The sequence below is a fragment of the Penicillium cataractarum genome, assembly GCF_028827025.1.
Source record: "Penicillium cataractarum strain IBT 29864 chromosome Unknown utg000002l, whole genome shotgun sequence".
Taxonomy (NCBI): domain Eukaryota; kingdom Fungi; phylum Ascomycota; class Eurotiomycetes; order Eurotiales; family Aspergillaceae; genus Penicillium; species Penicillium cataractarum.
Genome location: NW_026622738.1, coordinates 6,152,219 through 6,165,934, shown reverse-complemented (window position 1 = coordinate 6,165,934; position 13,716 = coordinate 6,152,219). Strand labels below are relative to the sequence as shown.

Genomic DNA, 13,716 nt, shown 5'->3' with positions numbered 1-13,716 from the left:
CTGCATGTTGGGCTTCTGCCGCCCGCCGGATTCACTCCGGCCGGGATCAGCTGATCGCCCTTGTCTTTACTCGGAGTATGGGCCCACCCATCCCATTATTGTCAATTGGATACGCCATGGATTTACGGTCTGTTATTCTGCATATAAACAAAACATGTTGTATATTAATCTATGACTGCCTAATCTAATAAAACTATTAGATGAGTAGCCGATCTTCTTCGCTCTCTCCATCTTCATTAGCCTCAACAGTGGCTTCCGATATCGGCTTATCGTCAAGAGTGACTATTGAACAGTTAGTCGAGTATTCCAACGATTAAGGCAAAACTGGAGGGAGACATACCATGTGGCTGAACAAATAAGCCCAAAATGAACACAATGCCAAACACAGCCGCAAGAGCCACAAAGACGGTCTGTGGATAAGTCGCAACAGTCATACTATAGATTAGATTGAAAATGGTGGGTGCGACCACTCTGGCGAGGGCATGTAGAAGGCCCGTTGCACCGAGCATCTGTCCTACACGCTCGTGAGGGACATGCTTGGTAAGAGACGATTGCAAAGTAGGCGAGCCCATCCCACCAAGTGCCGCAATAGCACCGGAGAGAATCATGACGGATGGGTGTTTCGACAGCGCGTAGCCAACGTACCCGAGAATGTCGAACACGACCGACAGACGAATCAGAACAATGTCCAGCATGTCCGATCCGCGTATAATACCGTCATCTTCAGATCGGGTACGGAAGATTCGGGCGACAATAGGGAGAACCACGAACAGATTCACCACACGGACCACATTAATGATAGAAACAAAAAGACTCGACTCCACATTTCCCCAGTTGAACATGTACTCCGCGTAGATAATAATTATCTGGACAGTGCCCATGGCAACACCAAAGACGGCCGTATCCATCGCAGCCAGCAATACAATATTCCTGCGTAAGGCCGGGCTGGCGCCACGACGATTCGGGAACAAAACACTCGGTCTTCCGACAGCGGGCATAAGAATCTTAAGAGGCGTGATGAGATTCAAGGGGTTGAGAGCCTTCAATGAATACCACCGACTATCGGTGAGATCGGCTTCCTTTGCACGATGACGCTCGCGAGCTTCTAACTGTCGCTCTTTAGAGAGGGACTCGGGCACGATGAAATAGACCGAAAAGCAAAAGAACGTGTGGAATGCCAGGCCAATGTAGAAGACAATCAGGGAGGTCCCCGTCTTGGTGATCAAGTATGCAGCGCCGGTTGGTCCGACGGCAATCCCAAAGAACAGAGCGCCGTGGAACATACCAAAAGCCACACTCCTTCGATCGGGCGGCGTGCAGTCTGAGGCATAGGAGTGGATCAAAGCCTGGGCAGTAGTGAAAGATCCTCCCAGACCATCCATCACTGCTCCAACCAAGAGTATATTAACCGACATATTTTCCGGCCAGGAGGCAATAATGGTGGTAATGGCTTCGTTGAAAACGGCACCCGTGGCGCAAAGCGCAATCATGGTGGTCCTTCCATAGCGATCGGATAAATGGCCCAGGCGGGGGCTGACCAGAGCCGAGATGATACCGGTAACAAGATTGAGATAGAGTTGAAAATTGGCGACTAAAGACTGAATCTCGGGTAATCGACACTGAGAGTTATCTTCGCCAAAGATAACAGGGAGGTAGGTGAAGTTGGGATCCTGCGACATCTTCTCGGCGAAATAGTCGCGACAGACGAGAGACATGATGAGATTAATTCTGGGGACGGCGACACCACCGAACCCCAATGTGAACAGAAGCGCGAAAGGCAACAGCCACCAGATCTACCAAGATCGACATCAGATAAGCGTCGTCAAACACAATCTACCACCGGGAAGCACTCACGTGGGGTCGTCTCCATCTCGGTCGCTCGTCTACGCTGGCAACTCGTTCCTCGTGCTGCTGCTGCTGCTGCTGCCATTCATCGTCTCGTACCAGTAGAGGTTCCGTGTGTATTTGCAAGGGGGTCTGTCGAGATGCAGCTACAGATCGATAAGTATCCGCAGCTTGCTGCTGTGCATCCAAAGCGGGCTCGCCCGCGAAAAGCTCTTCGTTCTCCATAGTGGTGATGTGACACCGTGAGGGATCGCACGAGGCTATGGGTGCATCGTTGTAAATGGAAGGTTCAAGGACGCAATAGTTCGGTCAATATTACCCGTCCACGCGTCCACGGCAGGGGGGAAGAAGGGAGGGGAAACGGGAGATGGCATTGGGGGGGAGCTTATCAAGCAAAAAGCAGGCTTTCGGGCCCCGGAGCTTAACCAACTCCACATGCCACTTGATAAGCATTTTACTCCGGAATCTCCGGACTCCGCTTTTCGGCAGTGGGAATCTATGGAGTCATCGATCTTGTTGTCTTGAACCTTTTTGTATTTGTTGGTTGTCTGCTTTTTCTGGAACATTATTAAGACACGCTGTAGTGTACAGGAACCACATAAATGACCTTGAAACTCCCAAGACCATCACCCCGAATACTATATACATAACCCGAAATTCACATATAAAGACAATAAAAAAAGAGGAGAGTATTCAACTTTTACATAACAAGCGAACCATGCTGCTTGCCAGCGAAGAACTTCTTCGATTCCAAGCATCGCTCGCTCTTGCAGCCTTGGCAGCGTAGAGTCATTTGGGCAGAGCATGGTTCGCCCTTCTTCAAGTGGGCGTGAGCAATGTCGGCCAAAGCCTGGATGAAGACCGGGTTGCCATTGAGACTCTCAGCTCGCTTGACTCCGGGGCTGTTAGCTTCGTGCATGACCTCCAAGTCCAACTCATACAAGGTCTCGATGTGATCGCTGGTGAATGCAATGGGCACAAGAACCAGATCGGTCTGGCCGCGCTTGACGTATTCCATAACGGTATCCTGAGTTTGGGCTCCGAGCCATGCCTTCGGGCCAACCTGAGATTGCCAGCACAGGCGGTAGGGGTTGCTGAAATTCAGGCGCGACATAACAGCGTGGACAGTCGCGGCGACTTCGGCGGGGTAGGGGTCACCTAGATAGACAATACAATCAGATTGGCAATTCATTCGGACCCAGTGAAGATCAAGGACTTACCGCGGTTGACAACATCCATAGGCAAGCTGTGGGCAGAGAACAGCAACACAACCTCCTTACGCTTCTCCTCCGGGTAGGTCTTCAGCTGTGCCTCGATGTTCTGCGCAAAGGCCTCGACAAGACCGGAGTGAGTAGGCCACCGGTCGATCACACTCCACTCGATAGCACCGGCAGGATCGGCCTCGCCAGTAGCCCGCTTTCCTTCCAGGCGATTGCGCCACTTCCACAGCTCGTTTAGCGAGCTACCGGTTGTAGAGCAGGAGTACTGAGGGTACTGCGTGAACGCCACCGCGCGACCTCCCTTGCCATTTCCAAAGCCATCTGCCAGCATCTGGTTATACATAGTCTCGGTCAAGGGAGCAGCGTAACGGAAAGCGACATAGGGCTTGTGCGGAGCGGTCTCCGGGGACATCTTATCCAGCAGCTTGCACATCTCTTCGCATTGGTACTCGGACCACTTCCGGATCGGTGAACCACCACCGATATCTGCGTACTGCTTCTGAATCATGGGGGTCCGTCGGCGCGCAATGAGAGGTCCGAGGTATTTTTGGAATCGTCCCAGTGGAATGAGATCGCCATCAGCCTGTAGCGAGAGCAATGTATGTTGTCAGTAAAACGGTCTTCTTCACAGGGCATAGTAGCTCGCATGTAGGTTGCATTGCACGTACAAATAGCCTACCGAGGAAATCCTCCACCTCGGCGGTCGTCGATGGACCACCCATGTTTAGGAAAACCATCGCAGTAGGACCCTTCGAACCCGTCGCATCCTGGGTGACCGGTGGCACTGCTGTGGCCATGCCGTATCTCTGGTTACCGCCAAAAGCCAGACAGTTACGAGGCATGGGCCGGATGGCGGAGGTCGCGGCATTGGCCCATACCCGCCGGGGAACTGCGAAAGGACTGCGGAATGACATGGCTGGGATAAAAAGGCTGAAATTGACACTGAAGACTGACGAATCGGTCGAGTTCAGGTGAGTCCCCGCGTTAACTGACGAGAAGTTGGGGGAGCAGGGAACGAGTACAGATGCAAGTCCTCCAACAAGTTGCAAGCCACTTAACAAGTCGGCCTCGGGAAGCTTTAAGCGGATCCGCGTCAACCAGCCAATCAGCCAATCAGCGCCCCGCTGGGAGTCAGCAGTTCCAGGCAGGAGATCACATGACCTTCGCGTTCCCCCCGCGTAAATCGCGTCGCAGGCAGCAGCTCCCCGATGACGCAAAGGCTGGTCCTACCATTTTTTCTCTCTTTCACTCAACAACTTTTCAAATCTTTCTGAGTGAGAGAGATCAAAATGGCAGACGAGGGTTACACGCGAGACGATGAAAATATTGAGGAGGAAGAGGTTGACGAGACAGTAAGTAGCTATCAACTATATCGTGTACCATTATCGGAGATAAAGATCCGCATTCTGACCCATTTGTGATATAGAGCTTTCGCGCTGTCAAGGATGCCGTACTCTTTGCGATTGATGTGAGCAGCTCGATGCTGAAGCCCCGTCTCTCTGAAGATCCCAAGAAACCAGGCCAGGAATCACCTACATCCGCAGCTCTCAAGTGCGCGTACCATTTGATGCAGCAGCGCATCATATCAAACCCCCATGACATGATCGGAGTCTTGCTCTACGGCACCGAGTCTTCCAAGTTCTACGATGAAGATGGAGAACGTGGTGGTGACATTTCATACCCGCATTGTCACCTCTTTACCGATCTCGATATTCCATCATCCGAGGAAGTCAAGGAATTGCGAGCCCTGGCAGAGGACGCGGAGGAGGCTCGGAAGGTCTTGGTACCATCGAAGGAACGTGTCTCCATGGCGAACGTGCTCTTTTGTGCCAATCAGATTTTCACCTCCAAGGCACCGAACTTCCTCTCGAGACGTCTGTTCATTGTGACTGATGATGATAATCCACATGGGGACAGCAAGTCTCTAAGATCTGCAGCCACCGTCCGTGCCAGGGATCTGTACGATCTGGGTGTAAACATCGAGCTATTCCCAATCTCCCGCCCTGATCACGAATTCGATACATCTAAATTCTACGACGTATGTCACTGGACTAGTGAAATTCAGGAGAGACCCAGCTAACTCGTTACAGGACATCATCTACAAGACTTCACCAAGTGACGGGGAAGCCCCCGCATATCTGCAGCCAGACACAAACACTTCGACCGCCAAAGGAGACGGTATTTCATTGCTCAACTCTCTATTGTCAAGCATCAATTCCAGATCTGTGCCGAGACGGTCGCTTTTCTCCAATGTTCCTCTGGAGATTGGGCCCAACTTTAAGATCTCTGTCAACGGATATCTTTTGCTGAAGCGCCAGGAGCCGGCACGCAGTTGCTATGTCTGGCTCGGAGGAGAGACGCCCCAGATTGTTAAAGGCATTACCACTCAAATGGCCGACGATACGGCTCAGACAGTGGAAAAGACGGAAATCCGCAAAGCTTACAAATTTGGAGGTGAACAGGTCGCGTTTACTCCCGAAGAACTGCACGCGTTGAGAAACTTTGGAGACCCCGTGATCCGTATTATCGGGTTCAAGCCATTGTCTTCTTTGCCAATCTGGGCCAATGTCAAGCACCCTTCCTTCATTTATCCCTCCGAGGAAGACTACGTCGGATCCACGCGTGTGTTTTCAGCGCTGCAGCAGAAACTCCTTAAAGACCAGAAAATGGCCTTGGTGTGGTTCATCCCTCGCAAGAATGCCGCACCAGTGGTAGCAGCAATGATTGCCGGCGAGGAGAAGATCGACGAAAATGGTGTGCAGAAGGTCCCACCGGGCATGTGGATCATTCCTCTTCCCTTCGCAGATGATGTGCGACAAAATCCAGAGTCCACTATGAATGTATCCCCGGACGCTTTGACCGATGCAATGCGCGAAATTATCGGACAACTACAACTTCCAAAGGGTGTTTATGAGCCCTTGAAGTATCCAAATCCAGGTGAGGCTATATTTGCTATACTTTGATTCCCTGCATTGACTAACAAAACCGTAGCACTTCAATGGCATTACCGCATCTTACAAGCACTGGCTCTGGACGAGGATCACCCAGGAGAGCCGGAGGACAAGACCAAACCAAAGTACCGACAAATCGATAAGGTAAGCCCCTGCCAGGAAGCGACATACGATTCCGATGGTTCGATTCTCATTGATATCTAGCGTGCTGGTGACTATGTTCTTGCGTGGTCTGAGCAACTTGATGCCGCTTTCGACAAGATGTTTGGTGGCACCGCCGCTACAAAATCAACCTTGGTGAAGAGAGGTCCGAAGGACAGTGCAGACAGTGCTGGAGGCCCATCAGCGAAGCGGGTGAAGACCGAAGGCGGCGCTGGAGGGGTTGACGAGGAAGTTAAGCGATGCTATGAGAAGGGAACGGTATCGAAGCTCACTTTGCCCGTTCTGAAAGAGTTCCTGACTGCTCATGGCCGGTCCGCGGCTGGTAAGAAGGCCGACCTTGTTGACCGAGTGGAGCAATTCTTCGAGACCAACTGAGACGCTAGAAGGTGCATTGTTTTGATATTGTACCTTGTAACCCACTAAATCATGAATTATGACTGTATCATTTAAAAAACAACATCTAGCTTTCCATTTCCAAAGTCTAAATCGTCTCAGCCGAGTTGCTCGAAGCGGTGCAGAATGTGGGGAATGTGGGGGAATCCTCCAGGCTTGTCTCTTAGTCTTTTACCATCCGCCATCCTCCGGGGAAAAGGGTCTGAATTGCTGGGGTACGACTCTAGCGCAATCTAAACGAGATCATCTTTGCTTTTCGATATCTGTATTCGACCTCCTGGTCTGCATTTAAGTCATATTGAGCCCCGTGTCTTGGCAAGTGAACTTCTCCGGCTCACCCCGCACGATTTTGAACACCCAGTTCTCCCAACCAACACGTACAGGATGAGTGGGATACGCTCGCGAGAAGATCGCAAATGCTTTACATGCAACAAGACTTTTTCCAAGAAAGAACATCTTACGAGACATATCCGAGGTCATACAAAGGAAAGGCCATTCGAATGCTCGATCTGTGGCAAATTATATTCCCGAAGGTGTGACCTCCAGTCAATCGAGCATTATCTATTCAAACTAACTAGTCCATGATAGTGATGTCCTACGGCGGCATGAGAGAAGTCACAGTGACCAACTTGGCTCACAACCCTCAACATCAGGGGCACCATCCTCTGGAACTTTTCCTGACGAGCCGGCTGTTCTCACACCCGTCTCTGCGGCGGAATCCCTACAGCCAATACCGGGAATAACTTCCATTCCAACGATTAGCCCCAAGACACATTTATCAGCAAGCACTGGAGCATCAAGTGCTGTTCAATCCAATACTATCGGCTTTATACTGCCCGTAGGTGATGACACGCCTCCAGAAGCACGCTCTCTTTCCGAGTCTGGGACGTGGTTTCTTGAAGACGACTTTGATGTTAGCGCACTCGATTTTTCGATCACATCGACCATCTCAGAATGGGCACAGGTTCCAAATTTTTCCACAAACCCTAGCCTGCCATCTACCGAGTCGGCCTTGTTTACACCTATGCAAAGCTCTGCTCCAGAATTCGACTCTCCACATGCTAGCGAAGACACAGTAAAGCGAAAGTGGTTCACGCACATGTTGCCATCGATACAAAAACAGCCTAGCGAAGAGTTCTCAGAAACTGGGCCAATTTGGCAAGGTCAGACAAATGCAAACGAGTCGTATCGAGTTGGTCTTTCTCAGAAACTTCGGCCACGCATGGAGGATGAGGCACTGCCAACCTCCGAGCAGCTCAATCTATTTGCCAAGCTCTACTTTCATCGGTTCCATCCTCTTTTACCGGTTATTCATGCCCCTTCGTTCCGGCCAACTGCAGAAAACTCTTTACTATTCTTGTCGATCTGTTCTATTGGCAGTCTCTTTGTGGGATCCTCACGGGCAGTGTCCCAAGGCGAAAGGATATTTGAACGGCTCAACAAGGCCATTCTAGCTTCATGGGAGTCTTTCTTGTCTCAGAGCAAGCCAGATGCATTATCAATGGTCCAGGCGGCTATTCTCGGACAGACCTATGCTATTCTAGCAGGAAAGCCGAAGTATCTCGTCTTGGCGGATGTACTGCATGGGACAGTCGCAGCATGGGCTCGCGAGGCGAATAGACTGGGCTCTCATTGTTCCCAATCTCGGAATATCTCAAATGAGACTGATCTTGAGGGAAGCTGGCATTTATGGATTGACACCGAACAGCGAGCCAGAGTTCAAGTCGCCCTGAACATTCACGACGCTGAACTCGCAATGCTGCTCCACCATCAGCCAATTCGAAGTCATCGATTCCGACAGTATCCTTGTCTAGCGTCTGACGCTTTATTTGTCGCGCCCACAGCTTCAAAATGGGCGTCTCTTTATCGACAGTCTATGGAAACAGAGCCCCAGAGTCCCTCTTACGCTCGACTATCCCGCACATCAGACCCATTCCCGAGCACAGGGCTAAAATCTCGCTTTACGGCATACGGTGTGCTCGAAAGTATCAACGCCCGCCTCGTGGACGCCAAACAATCGCAAGAATTCGACCACATTATCTGCCATGAGATATCCAATCTTCTGATAGAATGGTGGCAAACATACTATACATCGAGCAAAGACCCATTCTGCCTGCCAGTACTCTGGCACTCGATCTTTATCTCCCTCTACGCGGACCTCGACCTTCTAGAGCAAGCGATCGGTCGAGACGGCCAATGCCCGAGCTTAGAAGCTTCAACGCCCGTCGCCGAATGGGCATGTTCTCTCAACGCGAGCCGCTGTCTTGTACACGCTTCTCTAATCGCACAACACCTTGATAACATGAGTATCTCCGCCGAGGCAGCCATACATGTCCCACGGGCACTATTCTCCGCAGCTTTGGCATATCTATGCGTCGCGCAATACGCACCAAAACATGTCGTGAGCGTCGAGGCTTTTGCGTCTCCGGAGATTAAAATTTTAGGAGATGACGTTACTCGGGGAGTTTTTTTCCCGGAGAATTTGCATAGTGCTGGGGAGTCTATGGTTGCAGACTTGGATTATTTGTATCGATTGATTGATTTGTTGCAGCGGGGTGGGAGATGGGGGATATCGCAGTCTTTTGCCAATGTACTTTCTACGGCGTTGGAGGAGGGGAAGGGAGGTAGATCTTCTCTATAGTTCCATCTTATTTTAACTATGGTATCATCGTATTTTGCCATGTTTTCATATAAATATATGAAAGAGTTCCGAAACTGTTCTCCTTATGGCTTGTTGAATGCTATTACCTATGCTCTAATGCTCTCCTTTACTCAAATAACATTAGAAAGATCATAATCTACCTAAACATTTCCATATTCGAGTACATGCCTTACGGAATTTGATCTAACGGTTAACAATCACAGATAATTGCCGATGTTCTGTCCTGCTTTTCGCTCACCCCGCAAGCGACGTTGGTGGGACGGCGGGGTGAAGCTCCACCGATGTGGGATATGAGGCTGTTGAGAGGCATTCCCCCACGATTTGATGAACTGCAAGCAAGAACTCTTTTCTTTTGTAATGATTATGCTATAGCTTTACATGGCCAATTAAACTTCTGAAATATGCTCTCATACTCTGTGCTTTCGATATTGTAAATTTCGACTATGGGATCTGTACCAATAGGAGCATTTCTACTACCGTGCACCATCTTACCAAGTTCAATAGACTAGCCAGTTTTATTACCGAAGCTTTTGTTCTATTGGATTCTTCAGGTCCTATTTCCATATTTCCATGGAATTTAGTTCCATTATTGAACCCCAGAATAACAATTCCGGCAATTCTCAACCCCCCGCAGCTCTACCCCGTATATCTGTAAATCCCATTAGCCGAGGAAATATAACATGACCCCCAGAAAAAAGAAGTTATAAGTAGTCTCTATGGCTCGGATATCCGTGACAGTAATCATTCTACTTTTGTTTCATTGTCGACTTGCCGTGTACCCGAAGCACAATGCCCGTCTTCACTGAGCATTCTACTGCATCTCGGAATTTAAGGGTCTTGCCATCCTTTGCTCCGCCGCTGCCCCGTCTATCCCCTCCATTTGAGCCCCAAAGTGGATTAGATGAGAAGTATGAAGTGCTAATTGTTGGGGTAGGTTTCACGACTTCCATACCAAGACAAGACTCAACAGCAACTCATCTCTCTCTCTAGGCCGGACCAGCAGGATTGATGCTTAATCTGCTTCTATCTCGTTACGGACTCAGTGACGACTCCCTCCTTTGCATTGATTCCAAGCCCAGCACCCTCAAATCCGGCCAGGCAGATGGCGTCCAGCCACGGACTTTGGAAGTATTCAAGACCCTCGGCATCTCCGATGAGATCGAAAATGAGGCTTGTCACATGTGGCAATTCGCATTCTGGAACCCCTCAGACAAGAAAGATAAAATCATCGAGCGAACAGCAGTCGTGTCGGAAGTTCTTGCTCCCTCGAGATTCGGCTACGAGGCTACCATCCACCAGGGCCGTATTGAGCGGATCATGGAAACTGATTTACTGCGGTACTCGAAGAGAGGTGTTCTGCGGAATACACGGCTGATTGATGTACGCATCGATGAAGAGTCCGACGCAGAGTTTCCCGTGGTAGTCACCATGAACACGAACGGCGAGGAGAAAGTCGTGCGTACTAAGCACCTTGTTGGTGCAGATGGCGCGCACTCTATCGTCCGTCAGTGCATGGGCCTTCGTCTCGAGGGAGAATCACTCGATCATATCTGGGGCGTGATCGATTTAGTCGCCGATACCGATTTCCCTGATATCCGGCGCCGTGGTGCAATTCACTCTCCGGCCGGCTCGGTGATGATTATCCCTCGCGAGAGAATTTCGACGGGCGAGTACCTCACTCGGCTCTATGTTCATGTTCCCGAGACGGTGGTTCCAGATAGCGACCAACTTCTGGATGGAACTAATGGTGTCAAAGCTGAGGATGCGAGGCAGCGGAGAAGCAAGATCACGCAGGACGGTATTTTGCAACAGGCGGCTGATGCTATGAAGCCGTATTATATCCGTCCGAAGGATGGCGTGGTGGATTGGTGGGCTGCTTATCAAATTGGGCAGCGTGTCTCGCCGGAGTTTATTGTGAAGGACTCGAAGGGCGTTGCTAGAGTATTCATTGCCGGTGATGGTGAGTTGATTTCCGTGTATTCGCAACTGTCGATGGAAAGCTAATCGTTTAAATTCCAGCCTGCCATACGCACAGCCCTAAAGTAAGCATTCTCGCCTTTTGCTTCGTGCTAGCAGCAAGATAACTGACATTTTCACCCTCACAGGCTGGTCAAGGAATGAACGTCTCCATGATGGATTCCTACAACCTCGCATGGAAACTCATATACCACATCAACGGACTCGCACCAGAGTCCACAGCAACAGGACCACCAACACCCCTCCTCGACTCGTACCAAACAGAAAGACACAAAATCGCCCAGCAATTGATCGACTTTGACCGGAAATTCTCGACCATGTTCTCCGGCAAAATGGGCGCCACCGAGGGCCTCACGCAAGAGGAATTCCAGCAGGCCTTTAAACTAGGCAATGGATTTACCAGCGGCTGTGGTGTCGAGTATCCCGAGAGTACAGTCGTGGTCCACGATGACTTGGAAGGTTCGATGAGCCCGGTAAAGGGAACGGACTATTTATCTGGAATTCTTCGGCCGGGACGGAGATTGTTGGATGTTCGGGTTTTGCGATATGCCGATGGGGCGCAGCGGCATATCCATGATGGTAAGAATAGAAGTGTGTTTTCGATGGTGGATATTGACTGACCATGTAATAGATATCCCTTCAACGGGCCGATTCCGTATTCTATGCCTAGCATCTATGGACCTTCTTGATCGGCAAAGCATTTCTGGACAAGCACTTGATTCACTCGATCGTCTTATGCCCAATTTCCCTGCATCGGTTATCGAGTTGATCGTGTTACATCCAAAGCTTCGTCGGGAATTTGAGTGGGATGATCTCCCGGCCTGTATCAAGCAGCGAGCGGAGATGCGCTTCCACGATGGGTCCGCTTTGGAGAATGCTTATGCGATTTATGGCGTGGATCCTGCGCGTGGTGCTTTGGCTGTTGTTAGGCCTGATGGGTATGTCGGGGTCGTTGCACGTCTTGACGATGTTGCGAGGGTGGAAGAGTATCTCAAGGGATGTATCAGAACGGTTTCCTGAGAATGAAAGTCGCGAGTCGAATGTACAGTAGACCGGAAGTCCTGGATGTTCAAAGGAGTGGAGTCTTTTTTCGAGATAAAGAAGCACAATGCAATCGACATATCTTCTATTAGTATTGACAAATAAGTAAGGGTTCTATAAACATTCAAGAGACTTCAAGTCCAAGAATTTGCAACAAGATGTTGCAATCAAAAATGTACAGCGGCGAGAAATCGCTCTCGCCAGCGCCGAATTGCAATGAAGTCTAGTAAATCATCTCAAACTCCAGGCTCCCAGCGACTAGGTACAGCGGCATGAGGCAATGACAAAAAAAGAGCTCAGCTCAAGGCGAGGGGGGGTATCGAAAAACATCGGCGAAAATCAAGGCACGAGCCACGGAGGAATTGGCGTGGGTAGGGTGGGAACTCTCGTAGAAAAAGCGGGCCGCATTTCCAGGCTTCAGCATTTCCCATAAACCTGACAATAGCAAAGCTGCTCATCAGGACAATAAACAGCCTCCATGCCAAAAATGACATGCCACAAAAACTCCATCACCCGTCCAGACATGGCATCATTCAATTCCGTATCGATAATCCACTGCCGGAACTTGACATAGTCCTCCCGGGGTCGCTTGAGCACCTGGCCTCGCGAAACCGCAAACTGGGCACAACACGCCGCGCCAATCTGCTCGGGTTTGCGCATATACCGATGGCCCGAAAATTCCTGTTCATAGGGCGACGAAGCGTTCAAGGGCGGCGTGCTCGTTCCCTCAAAGATATCCCACCAGACCTGGTCGGTGACATGTTGATTGAAGCGGTGGCTTTGCTTGCAGCCGGGGTTCCAATTGCAGCGGAGATTGACGTAGCCGTTTTCCTGGACGAAGTTGGTTTGCAGCATGCGCATTGCGTTGACGTTGTCGTGGAGGGGGCGTCGTTGTGCCATGCCATGAGGAATCCTGCGCGGTGGGCGTGGAGGAAGACGATTGTTGAGGGGAGGGTGTCGTAGTGGTCGATTACGTAGGTTAAGTAGGCCATAGATTCGTGTCCTTTATTCAAGGGTGTCGTGAGAATTTGGGGGTTGGAGCGGGCATCTTCAGAGGGATTGACTATGTAGATAGCACGCTGCCAGCTGTTGGGAGGAAGTAACGTTAGTAACACAATAACTCTTGGCCAGAATTGAGATACATACTCTGGTAGCTCCTCTTGTACCCAGTCGGTAGGCTCTTCTTGCAACCTGGCCATGACAATCACCTTGTCTCCTGGTACAGGGACATTGCCGACTGTCGCAAGTCGAGCAGCTCCATTTCGGTTGATCCAATCAACCAGGTATGCGCCGGCGCGATACTGGCTACAGATATCTTTGAGATGTGCCTCCAACAAGTACAAAGAGAAGACTAGGAGTAATGATGCACAGAGTGCAAAACGCAAAGCACCCTTCATCGTGATGACGAGATCGTATTCAAAGATGTGTTCACGGGGAGACCCTTGAGGGGAGACTCCGTGCGTGC

At 50.4% G+C, this 13,716-nt stretch overlaps 6 protein-coding genes across 6 annotated transcripts; 3 read left to right on the top strand and 3 right to left on the bottom strand.

The window, feature by feature from the left end:
- Positions 1-196: 196 nt before the first annotated feature.
- On the bottom strand, positions 197-2,070 carry N7496_004255 (putative tetracycline-efflux transporter; the record flags this gene model as incomplete). Its single annotated transcript, XM_056697186.1, has 3 exons — positions 197-282; positions 341-1,793; positions 1,855-2,070. 3 exons carry the CDS (start codon positions 2,068-2,070, stop codon positions 197-199), a joined length of 1,755 nt encoding a protein of 584 aa, XP_056559398.1.
- A 475-nt stretch (positions 2,071-2,545) lies between these two features.
- On the bottom strand, positions 2,546-3,979 carry N7496_004254 (ferrochelatase HEM15; the record flags this gene model as incomplete). Its single annotated transcript, XM_056697185.1, has 3 exons — positions 2,546-3,003; positions 3,066-3,648; positions 3,734-3,979. The coding sequence occupies 3 exons, from the start codon at positions 3,977-3,979 to the stop codon at positions 2,546-2,548; spliced, it is 1,287 nt and encodes a 428-aa protein (XP_056559397.1).
- A 375-nt stretch (positions 3,980-4,354) lies between these two features.
- Positions 4,355-6,553, top strand: akuA (uncharacterized protein; the record flags this gene model as incomplete). Its single annotated transcript, XM_056697184.1, has 5 exons — positions 4,355-4,417; positions 4,492-5,103; positions 5,156-6,002; positions 6,057-6,160; positions 6,221-6,553. 5 exons carry the CDS (start codon positions 4,355-4,357, stop codon positions 6,551-6,553), a joined length of 1,959 nt encoding a protein of 652 aa, XP_056559396.1.
- A 1,042-nt stretch (positions 6,554-7,595) lies between these two features.
- Positions 7,596-9,212, top strand: N7496_004252 (uncharacterized protein; the record flags this gene model as incomplete). The annotated part of the gene is made up of 1 exon (XM_056697183.1): positions 7,596-9,212. One exon carries the CDS (start codon positions 7,596-7,598, stop codon positions 9,210-9,212), a length of 1,617 nt encoding a protein of 538 aa, XP_056559395.1.
- Positions 9,213-10,022: 810 nt separating this feature from the next.
- On the top strand, positions 10,023-12,230 carry N7496_004251 (Phenol hydroxylase C-terminal dimerization; the record flags this gene model as incomplete). Its single annotated transcript, XM_056697182.1, has 5 exons — positions 10,023-10,163; positions 10,224-11,193; positions 11,253-11,275; positions 11,339-11,789; positions 11,842-12,230. The coding sequence occupies 5 exons, from the start codon at positions 10,023-10,025 to the stop codon at positions 12,228-12,230; spliced, it is 1,974 nt and encodes a 657-aa protein (XP_056559394.1).
- A 438-nt stretch (positions 12,231-12,668) lies between these two features.
- On the bottom strand, positions 12,669-13,648 carry N7496_004250 (DUF3431 domain-containing protein; the record flags this gene model as incomplete). Its single annotated transcript, XM_056697181.1, has 3 exons — positions 12,669-13,082; positions 13,154-13,337; positions 13,398-13,648. The coding sequence occupies 3 exons, from the start codon at positions 13,646-13,648 to the stop codon at positions 12,669-12,671; spliced, it is 849 nt and encodes a 282-aa protein (XP_056559393.1).
- Positions 13,649-13,716: the final 68 nt, after the last annotated feature.